Source organism: Lacerta agilis, chromosome 4 (genome assembly GCF_009819535.1).
Source record: "Lacerta agilis isolate rLacAgi1 chromosome 4, rLacAgi1.pri, whole genome shotgun sequence".
Classification (NCBI taxonomy): Eukaryota; Metazoa; Chordata; class Lepidosauria; order Squamata; family Lacertidae; genus Lacerta; species Lacerta agilis.
This window is the reverse complement of record NC_046315.1, coordinates 65,987,576-65,999,493: the sequence shown is the minus strand read 5'-3', so window position 1 is coordinate 65,999,493 and position 11,918 is coordinate 65,987,576. Positions and strand designations below refer to the sequence as shown.

The 11,918-nt window shown below is 41.8% G+C and overlaps 1 protein-coding gene across 6 annotated transcripts in view; it reads right to left on the bottom strand.

Annotated features, from left to right (window-relative positions):
- Positions 1 to 7,338: 7,338 nt before the first annotated feature.
- The window catches only part of MID1 (midline 1), a 196,297-nt gene continuing 191,717 nt past the window's right edge, over positions 7,339 to 11,918 (bottom strand). For 5 of the 6 annotated variants that reach the window (XM_033147421.1, XM_033147419.1, XM_033147418.1 and 2 more), the window contains exons 8-10: positions 10,735 to 10,896; positions 9,824 to 10,031; positions 7,339 to 8,626 (exon numbers count right to left, since the gene is read on the bottom strand). In XM_033147421.1, coding sequence (XP_033003312.1) covers positions 8,278 to 8,626; positions 9,824 to 10,031; positions 10,735 to 10,896 — 719 coding nt within the window. In that variant the 3' untranslated portion in view covers positions 7,339 to 8,277. Of the gene's footprint in view, positions 8,627 to 9,819; positions 10,032 to 10,734; positions 10,897 to 11,918 lie in introns of those variants that run through there. The other variant, XM_033147423.1, reaches the window with a different exon arrangement.

Here is an 11,918-nt window from a genome sequence, read left to right as displayed (position 1 = left end):
CTAAATTTTATTTAGTCTGTCTCCAGCTCTCAGGTGGTTTTGGTTTACACTATGCTTTAACTGCATATATCTTGTTTCATCATACTGACATACTTTAAAGATAAACCTACCTTCTAGATTTTCTAAGTCATTCCTTAGAAAACCTGAAGAGCTTCACTCACGTCTATCAGTTTCGCAGTCTAAGGTAGGCTTTCTTACACCACACAATTCACAATCCATATTCCACTGTGTTCTTTAAAATGTTTTCTTAGCCCCCTTTAAGTAAGGTAGAGGACCCCTGGACAGTTAAGTCCAGTCAGAGGCGACTATGGGGTTGTGGCGCTCATCCCGCTTCAGGCTGAGGGAGCCAGTGTTGATTCAAAAACAGCTTTCTGGATCATGTGGCCAGCATGACTAAACTGCTTCTGGCACCACGGGACACTGTGATGAGTGCCAGAGCGCACAGAAACACCGCTTACCTTCCTGCCGCAGTGGTACCTATTTATCTACTTGCACTGGTGTGCTTTTGAACTGCTAGGTTGGCAGAAGCTGGGACAGAGTGGAGTGGGTGGCACTGTGGTCTAAACCACTGAGCCTCTTCGGCTTGCTGATCAGAAGGTTGGGAGTTTGAATCTGCGCGACGGGGTGAGCTCCCCTTTAAGTATATATTATATGCCAGCATAGCAGCTTGTAACATTCTCAATGCTCAACTGGATGTGAGCTGAACTAGTTGCCTTTGTAAAGGGATGAACGTGAATTGGAATTTGTTCCTTTTCAGACACATTGAACTTGAAGGAGAACTGGTCCCTTTTTAAAAATGAACTTTCTAAGCTTTGGAAATCAGTCATGTGGAAGCAAATCATGAGGTCATGCACACTCTTACTACATGGGCGTAGCCAGGATTTTTGTTAGGAGGGACAGAACTGATGTGATTGGTGAGTTAGTTAAGTATTTCTATTGTTTTACTTCATCTGCGGGGTGGGGGGGGGGAGCTGCTCCCCTGTCTCCCCCCTTGGCTACACCCATGTCTTACTTTATCTTCAGTTGCGTATTATGCCAACTCTTCCACTGCTGTTCCTGTGGGATGCCTGAGGAAGGATGCCTGAAATGGTGGAGACACCTACCAGATGCCCCCAGGCCTCCTTCATGAGCAGGAATCCAGAACGTGCAGAATTCTGGCTCACAGGAGCAGACTTTGGGGGGGGTTCTGTGGGCTTTTCCTCTGTGTAAAACATGGGCAGGGAGAGCTGGCATGGGGCACAAGTGTTTGTGAGGCAACAGTGCACAGCTCCACTGTCTCCTAACAATTGAGGAGAGACTGCCCAAAGGAGGTCAGAGAACCACTTTATAGCTACTACCTCAAGCAATATGAAACCAGGCGGCCCACTATTACGTTGACACCGACTAGCATATAATGATGGGGAAATAAGAAACTTCCCAGCCCTGCCCAAAGCTTTGTCTGGCTTTGGTCTAGTAATCGTCTTTGTAAAAAACGCATCAGACACTTTCTGTCAGGTTGATATAACAGTGCAGCTATTTGAATCCCTCCCCCAGCAGATCTAATCTGTGGGAGACACTTGTATTAATCAATGGTGATTAGTTAATTCAGAAAGGTTGACTAGGTGAATGCCAGCTGCATTCTCAAAAGACATGCTAGGATAGTTTTGTGAGCCCCCCCCCAAAAAAAATGCTATTTCCGACATTTGCCAAGGATGGTGTCAGGAGGGTTCAAGACAACACAGAGGGCAGGGCTTGATTTGACCCCAGTTCTAGCCTCATAATCTATTTCAGAGCCACAATTTGCCTTGCTGGAACATACGGAGTAAGTGACTCTGATCATATAGAGCTCATTTTCCTGGACACAGACTAACCCTAATGATTCTGTTCTGGTTATGAGGAAGAGTTTCACTTCATAACAACCCTGTGAGGTAGGTTAGGCTGAGAGCTAGTGACTAGTCCAAGGGTTAACCAGTGAACTTCATGGCTGAACAGAGATTTGAGTCTGGGGCTACTACAACTCATTGCTTCTCACATACCCTCCAATATTCCTTGGATGAAACTAGGAACGTCTTTTATAATTATAATTATACCCCACCCATCTGGCAGGGTTGCCCCAGCCACTCTGGGCAGCTTCCAATACATATAAAAACATAATGAAACATCAAACAATAAAAAACTTCCCAATACAGGGCTGCCTTCAGATGTCTTTTAAAGGCTGTATAGTTAGTTAGTTAGTTAGTTTCTTCCTTCCTTGGCTTGGGGGGTAGCATAACTCCACACACACAAACATTTCTGTGATGAAAATAGGGATGTCCTAAGGAAAAGCTGGACATTCCAGGATCAAATCAGAAACAACAACGGCTTCTGTGAATCCAGGACTGTCCCTGGAAAATAGGGACGCTTGGAGGGTCTCCACTCATAGCAAAGTGTCTGCCGTCCTCCATCTGAATATAGGGATTGGAAGAAGTCCATATCTCTGTGAGGTGGTGAGGCTTTCCCACAAAGTGGAACTATTCTCTTTGGCAAGATTTGGCAAAGGCAGTTCACAAAGAATGCTTTCGAGCAGGGCCTAGAATGTTCCATTCATTCACACTCGGCCCACCCTGTTGCTAAGTTCTTGTAGATCTTGCCAAGGGAAGTGAAAAAGGCCTGCTGAGAAGATGACCTCTTCAGCCCAGAGCTTGTCTATAAAGCATATAGGGACCTGTCTGCAGACCTTTGGGATACAATTACGAAATCAGGCATTGAGCCAGAACAGTGGGGCTGCTTCTCTGCTGTTCTTTAAAAAATGCCACGTGATCTCTAATGGATACAAAGCAGTTGGGACCTCAGGATCCCATTCAATCTCCCCCCCCTAAAAAACAGGCAATTTGGTTCGGTGATTATAGGATTCATTAATGCATGAGAACACACATAAAAGGAGACACCCTGAGCAAGAATCTACAGAATTATTTCCAAATCCCTGTATCAAATGAACTCTCTTACTTTAGCTGACAAGTGCCGTCTCGCTTCATTCATTTAAATAAAAATGAACAGTATTTCTCCCCCTTAATAACAAAAAAGCTCTGCCTACCAGGATTAGTTTTTACAATGTTTTAAAATATGCAATCATTAACAACTGGGGGAAAACTTGGGAGCTGTAGAAACGCTGTGCCTCTTTCTATGACTGGCATCAAACCAAAGCTGTTCCTCCTATATCTATACATTGAGTTACAGAGAGAAGAAACTTTTTTTTGTTTAAAAAAAGGGGGGCATGTTAAGCAATTTTGTATACAAAAATGTGTATCTTAGGAGTAATTTGCACTAAAATGCTTTATTTACATGGCTTTTTTTTTTTTAGTTGTTCTTATCAATGGATTCTCATAGTTAACATGCATCTCGTGTCTTCAATTCATAAGAGTCCTTTCTACAGGTCAGTTACCGGTACATTTGGTGTGAGGCATTGATGCCATAGACATTGGAAGGGGGGTGAGAAAGAAGGGTGTAGCGATTTCTCATTCTTTTGCTTAGTGTATGTGCAGTTTTTTGTGTCAGCGTTGCAGGAATCAGTTCTTTATTTATCTGTTTTGCTGCTTTGTTTGTTGTGCCAGAGGTTGGAGAGCTCACAGTATGCATTTATGGTTGCATTTAGTTGATTGCAGTGAGTTTTGTTTGCAGGTTTGAGAAGGGGGTAGGGGGGGTGTTGAGTCAGATTAGCCATATCAATTTGTATGCTGTTGGAGTGTTCATGTTGTCGTCTTGTTGGGCTGTTTATGTGAAGCCATACCAGGGTGAAGGCATCCTCTTTTTCTTTTCTTTTTGTCCCCGTGTTAGTTTCAATTTGTTGGTTAGCTTTTCTCATAGGGCTGTTTCTCAGAACATTGGCACAGGAGGGCCAGATGCACTTTTCCCTGGACAATCTCCCCAGCTTCCGTCCTTTTCTTTACCTATATTCATGCATGGGGGAAGAGGCACAGAGCTGTAATTTGGTGGTGGGATACCAACTTCTCACTCTGTTCTACCAGGGTGCGTGACTGGAGAACAAAATTAACCTCTTTTTGGATGAGACAACATAAACCCATAAAGAGGAGAGTGGTTCAGAGACTGATGCATGTCATTCCCTCATAGCTAACCACTGAGCATTCCCAAATCTTTGGCATTTAGGGGAACTGCTTGCAGCCCACACAGCAAGCTTGCTTAGCCATGCATCAGTTCCGGTGATTTTTTTTTTTAAAGCAAAACTAACAATTGCTAAGCAGATGCCGTTGGAGAAGAATGCTGGTGTTCATATTGCAGAGTGGGGCTTATGTTCACATGGATTTTTTGTTTTTTGGAATGTCAAGATGAACAGTCTGGGCCCCTTCCCTACTTACACCAATGTAAATCAAGAATAATTGCTTTGAAGCAAGGGCTGCTGGAATCCTGGCTTGAGCGAGACGGAACTCAAGCCCTGGGGGGACCAGGCATTCCTACCCCACTGGTTTTGTGCAGTTTAGGATTTCAAACACATCCCCAAGCATTGATTTTTAGGAATGCAGGGTAGGCTCAGGCAAGAAAGCAACAGATGGATTCATCTGTGCAGGCTTGCTTATGACAGGGGGGAAGGGAGGGGGGCAGGTAGGACACCCAGCTATTGGGGAGATGCAAGCTTCCACCTGCCATCTAATTGTGAGCTGTCTCTCACAGCATTTCACCCCTTTTTGCCCTCTCATAAAGTGCTCTCTCACAAAGACATTTTTATTAATACCACTGTCATTCACATGACAGGAGCAGAGAGCTGAAAGACATTCCCACAGCATAATAAAATTGTCCCTTCTTGGGGGATTAAAGGGGGGGGGGGAATGAGTGGCCACATCTCTGCCGCACCTGCACTCTCCCTGTTTGTCCTTGTGGAAAAAAACAGCCAAGGAACTTGGTCAACTTAAACATACCTGCTTAGAAGATGCACACCATTTACTGTATCTTGCTCACAAACACGATAATGTCCATATGGGGTATTAGTTAGAGATGGACAACGTCCAAAGAACAGCACATTGAACCTCCAAAGTGACAAGGGAATAGCATATACAACAGCAGTAGACAGCCTTGGTTTTTCCTTGGCTAACGACAGGCCTGGGAAATAGTGGAGTTAGTAGCAGTTGCTCAGTCTGCATGAAGGAATATAATCTCTAGCCTTCTGTGTTCCCTTCAAAGTTTAATAATTTGGTTCTGGAAGTTAGATCCTGTTTTCCAGTTGCAATAATGGGGGACGGGACTGTTGGGTTTATTAAAACAGAAGAGACATTCTTTGGGGGAAGGAACTATTGTTCCACTCTCTACAATACAGTGGTACCTCGGGTTACATACGCTTCAGGTTACATACTCAGCTAACCCAGAAATAACGCTTCAGGTTAAGAACTTTGCTTCAGGATAAGAACAGAAATTGCGCTCTGGCGGCGCAGCGTCAGGTCCCATTAGCTAAGAATGGACCTCCGAAAAGAATTAAGTAAGTAACCAGAGGTACCACTGTATATTGTTAGATAGGAATGTGGAACCTCTGCATTATTTTCAGTGAGGCAGGCATTTTACAGTTTCAGGAAGCAAGAAAAGGAAAAAAAGGGCTCGTAAGCTAAGCTCAGGCCTAACACACCCTATTCAAGTTCCCAGTTTTATTTACATCTGGCATTCTCTTTCCTTTGGCTTTTTTGCATAGAGTTCACAAAGTGCCGTAGAACCTTGGGAATCAATTTAAAACAGATGCTGTTCAGTGCAACAGCAATATGCATGTTGCTTAGAAGCAAATCCTACTGTGTTCAGTGGCTTATGACCCAGTAAAAAAAAAAAAATTAAAGGATTGCAACCTTGAGAGCACATGATCAGCCTCGTCCCCAACCAAGTCTGCATGCATCTCAGTCCAACAAGTCTGGCTCCATGGAAAAAGCCCTTAGTAAAACACTGAACTCTTCAGACCAGATATTCAAGATGAAATGTCTTTTAAGGAGCTGTTTGTGCAAGCCCCGGATGTTTATTTGGGTTTTTGAATGCATAAAAACAACTGGTTTGATGAATTCTTCCCATAGTCTTTCTAGTTCAAATGATGCAATTAAGAGTTTCTCTTCCACCTACATTTTAACTTAAAAAACACACACACACAAGTCAAGAGCCTAAATTTGTAGCTAGTTGATCTGTGCAATAGACATTGCTACAAGACACACTAATTTCATATAGTTTCGTTAAAGGAATGTAATTGTTTAAATGTAGTGCTGGAATATAAATCTCACTATACAATGTACAATTGCCATTAAAAGTGGGCCATGTTTCTTTAAAAAAATAATCCTAGACAAGAAAAGTTAAAACTTCATTATGGCTTCATTGTAAAAGATACAGGAGAATACCAATGCAAACTATTTTTACAATGTATACCCATGTTCCTATACAATAAGTCCTCTTGAGTTCAATGGGACTCACTCCCAAGTGGGCATAGGATAGCAGTCTTAATTAGTTTAATGTCTGTAGATGCAGTGAAGTGAAGTAATATGTACGTTCTGATCCCCCCCCCCCCCAACACAGATTAGTGCATAGACTAATGTCATATTTATACAGGGCAAAGATCTGCAGAGAATTCCAAGCATTCCAGCATTTTACCAAGCACATCACAGGAAAGCATTAGATTAGGGAAATGATGAACATCATGTCCTATTTTTATTTGCCTATCGCTTTAAACAAGGTCTTCTTCAAACCTTTTATTCTCTGCCCTGTTACCCAGACTATCTTTTTAAAAGGAAACACTCATTGAATTGATTTCACATGTGCCACATAAATCATTTTGGAGTAATGTTAGGGGTGCCTGTATAAGAAACAGAAATTCACTTTTAAATGTTCTCATGTGAGGTGTTTAAATCAGTTGATGCCCAGTCAGGAACTTCCATTTAAAATCACACTCAGTCTTCTTGTGTTTATGTCATCCCACCTGTGGATGGATGTGTTATAGAGAAAGCATATTTTTCATCTTCCCCGCAAGAAAAGCTTTGTCAATTTTTATACATGCCTTGCTATTTTTTTTTAATAGCAAGGCATGTGCTGATGTGCATGTACATGTTTTTACACGCACATCTATACGGCTATTGAAATGGATAAGGCTTTTATGCCCCTGTATCCGTTTCACTGAAGACCCACGACAGTGGAGCAGATGGATGGAAGCGAAGTTACACACTGAATGTGTGTGTGTTTTAGTACAGGTGGAAAAGCAGGAGGAGAAAAAGCACTGATTTCATTTCCACTACATTCAAATAAGCCCTGGCAATGTGACTCCTGTGACATTGCTGCTCGATGTATAGCAGGAGTAGACAGAGCCCAAGGCCCCTTCGAGCATCCAACACAATGATACACCCAAGTGCAGCTTCTTTCCTGGCACTGTTTACAAACAGATACCTCTGCTATTTTTATTGATACACTATATAACATAATAAAACAAAATGCTCACATTTAAGTTTTTAATCAGGTGTACATAGCCCATCTGCAGCACTGCATATATGGGTGATCCCGGTACCTTTCAAATGATGTGAATCCACATCAGTACCACCAGAACTTGACCTTCAAGTGGTACTTTAAAAAAAAAATTTTTTTTTTTTACTTAAAATGCAGCCAGACCTCTCTCAATTGTCCTGGTTATCTGAGACAAAAAAAGAACCAAATGTACATATCCTTAAAAAGTGACAAAGGTGAAACATCAGTAGGAAAGGAAATTGTGATCCATAACATTGACTGCTGGTTGATTTAGAATGCTGACATTTCTTGATGTAGAAGTTAATGTGTTCCAAGTGAAGAGGTGTTTCATGTCATAAAAGTGGCACTTACGAAAGTACCGTAGGAACAAAAACGGAAGCCATTCGTAGTGCATCCTTCCTCTCAAATAATTCCAACTTGTTCTCTCTTTTATAAAATCAAAATACGGGGAACAGCTAATAAAATCTTTGTGACAGAGCCCTTAATGTGCAAAAACAAGTCATTCTTATGAGGTGCCCAAATGCAAATATCCAAATTAGGGTTCCTTTTCTTTCTTTCTTTTTTAATATATAAATAATTTATAAATTTTCCTGAAAGAGACTAAATACAAAAAGCATTCTGAGAAATTATTAAAGCCTTCTCTTGTCTTTAATACAAAATAAACAGTAAAGACTGAAGAGGTCATCCCATTATTCTCAGTCCTGGCTTGAAGCATTTAGGGTCGCTTTTGTATGAAATGCGTTTCTGTTAATATATTTTTTTCCAGTCATAATTCGGTGGGAAGTATACATGAGGGATACTGGACATTCATCATCCATCTCTGTTGAGCAACAATCATGGCATATGCTCAGTGGAATCTAAGTGGTCTGGGATGGGAAGCCCCGTTATTATTGTCAAACACTTATTCCAGACAGTGAACGTTGGGCACACAGGCTGTGCAAATGTAATGTCAAACGTGTAAAGATGCAGGGAGTTCAAAGCATCATAAAAGGCCAAGGAACCATTGTCATAGTCCAACAAAATTCCAACACGGCGAAGGTGGGGTGCAGGCTCTATCTGAATTTCTTTGCTGTTATGCCTCACTACCCACGTATTATTACAGCGGCAAAGAACCCAAGAGGCAGAATTCTTCCCAATCCATTCGTGTTTTGGCGCCGACTTATAAGAAATGCCAATGGCATACCTGCAAAACAAATAAGGAAATGCATTTTCCATTTCATGCAGTCTTATGCACTTTAACCTACTGTGCTCTGCTGTAACATGCATGCCTCTTTCTGTTTGTGCCTTTCGTACTCTCATGAGCTGAAGGCTAACCAAAACGTCAACACATATTTAATTAATGTTCTTCCTTACAATCTGAAAGACAGGTCATGCACATCTTACTGCCCCAAATATTATTTGCTGTAACAATGCAATTGCATAGGATACTTGTTTTCCTTTTGTGATCCTCCTTTGAAACCAGCGATGGCCAGACAGCGTGCTGCTTGGCTCACAGATTATTCAGGGTGATAGCCCTCCTACCCCAAGGATTACAATGAAGACTTATCTCAGGGAAGGGGTGGGGTGGGGAGATGCTAGGTGGTGGAGGGTCTCTGGTGTCTTAAAGAAGTTGGCTGATGCCTAGAGGATTATAAAGGAGGCAAGCAACATATCTTTACACCCAGAAATCTCCCACTGGACCACAAATCCCATGATTCCTGGGCAGGAAATGACATGCAAAGCATTTGTTGCAACTATAGGTTTTGTATTAGAATAAAAAAAAAAACCTATAGTTGCAACAAATTTTAGATTTTACTAACACACACCATACATCAGCCTATGAGTTTAAATGTTGTTTCTTTGTGTATATATATTTTAAAGTTTTTGTACGTGATTCTTGATCTTGCAATTTTATATGTAAATGCCTAATAAAGGTTTGATAAGTAGCAACTATAGGGACACCTATGCAGTTACACTGGCAACTACATGCTTGGAGTGTCATGGGATTTCAGGTGTACGAGGTGGGTGCAGAGCAATCAGGAACATTTAACTCCATGTGCTTCTGGAATGGGGACCTTCCAGAAAATAAGCTATAGAGCCATCTCCACTTCTGTTCCAGTCCAGAACCTGTTTGAGGTGGAAGCCTGATCCAGATCCATCCTTGTCTTTGAATAAGCTGGGAGTCTATGGACAGAGATGGTATTGCAGCTACCTTTGGGCAACTATAGTGTTTTAGGTGCTGATAACCACCAACTTTTGGGGGGGCAGGCAGGGAGATTAAATAATGGTTTAATGTTTATTATTATTTTCCTACCATAGTTATTTCTTCGCTTAAGAAAATGCAGTCAATCTCAAGCTTCTATTCATCACAAAAATGAAGGAAAACACGTGTTGTACTTACCATGTGCTCCCGCTGATAACCACTTCCCAATAATGCCGTCCACTGTCAATAAATACATTGCCCGCTACCCCGTAGCTCCCTTGGCTGGTAAAGCGCTCAGGTGTGTGGCTCTTTTTAGAAGAGGTTTCATCACGCTCCACTGTTAAGTTGTCATGAGATACTTTCAGCTTCCTGTGGGCAGACTTGGGATCCAGTTTAAATGGCTGGCCTTGATTTGGAACAAGAGAAAAGACTGAATGAGTGCTGCATCCTGAAGCCTGTTTATTGCACAAGATTAGATTTAGCTGCTGGCGATCTGTGAGTGATGTCCTTGTGTTTAAATGGATGACTGCTATTGCTCCCTTTTGAGTGTAAAACCAAGGACTATGCTTAGGGCCAGTGCTGCAGTAGAAACAGGTTTTTCTTTGCCCCTGGTGGCTACACATTCATAACCAAGCTTGCCGTGTTGCATCTGCATGGCACCCATCTTTGCTTTGCTTCTTGGGACACTAAAGTGGAGTGTTTGAAACGGTCTGCTATTCACAAGGAAGTAACCATTATTTTTCATGCCTCCAGGGCTGACTTGTTCTGGATAAGGCTACTTGAAGACTTTGATTGACACCTGAAGCCCTCTTCATTCCTCCACACAGACAGTGAAGTGTGATGGGCAGCGACGTGCATGTCTACTCAAAAGTAAGTTCTACTGAGTAAATTGGGGCTTTATAGGAGGGCAGCCTAAATTAGCTTCCATAAATGAATGCAGAGGCTGAAGGATGTTAGCAGCCATGCCTGCCAAATGAAACAAATGGCCCACAATTGAGGAAAGTGCTAAAAATATGAGGTCTTCTGTATCTTTCTGAAGTGTCAGGCTGAGTGGAACTGAGATGAGGGGGAAACAAAGTGCACGGAAGGGTGGATGCAACATTACTCACTGTTTGTCTTCAGCTTTCCTGGCTCACTGTTTCGGCTGCCAGCCTGATTAATGGCCTTAACAACAAATATGTACTTGGTGCCACTCTGCAGGCCATGCACCGTGTAGTGGTTTTGCTTGATATTAGGAACAATCATCCAGCTGTCGGCCGAATTACACAGACCTGTAATTTCAAATCAAAACCATTAGTCCAATCCATGGAGGAATTTATGGAATGCACCTGAACAATGAGGTGAGCCTGAAAAATGTCACTGAAGAATCCAAAAGTAAATAAGCTCTTTGCTTCTCTAAATAGCAAGAACGTGGCCAACTGAATTGTCCACTCACCGAGGACAGATTCACGCTTTATTTCGTAAAGGATTTCGAACCACAAATACCTGTTCAGAGTTGCCAACTATAAATGATACACACATATTTAAACTGGCATTTTTAATGGGAGTGTAGTGTAGCTTTAATAACTGAGAGGGCTATGGTTAATTGTCTCTTGTTTGCCAATCCTGTCCCCTTGCCCAAACAACCTTTTGAATGGATAAAGTTGATAGTCTTTACCTGGACTCTGTTATTTTAACTCATGTACAAATACTCATTCTGTGTTCTTATGTTATAGTTTAGCTTTTCATCCTTTAATTCCCATCTTGTTGTTATAATTGTTCTCTCTGTTTTATATACATTAGAAAATGAAGTTGTTGTTGTTTTGTTAAAAAAAACCTTACAAAAAAAGTAGCTCAGCGCAGAAACGTTCTCTGGAAACAGTTATAGCTCCTGAGTCAATATGGATGACATTTGAGGATGTCCTGGTCCAGTCTCTATACATATTTTGTGGCTTAGCCCAATACATTTTTGAGACTGTTTTGGAGGGTAGGGATGTGTCCTCAATTCTGTTCAGTTAAATTTAAACTTATAAGTGAAAATTAGCACCTCATAAATTCCCTTACCCAGCGGCATAGGCTGAACAAGTCTAGAATTGTATTTCCATCCTCTTTCCCTAGATGAGCATCTGTAGGATACAGTTCAGGCTTGTGCTACTGCAGTGACATTGAACTAGACAAAAGTTTAGACTCCTTCCAGTTTTATGAGCCATAGGCATATGAGCAGAAGTAACAGCTGTGAAGTACTACTGTTGCCCGTCAATTCAGGTTTCCGATTTCAAAAAGCAGGGCTTTAAAACAAGGAGAGCAAATTCCC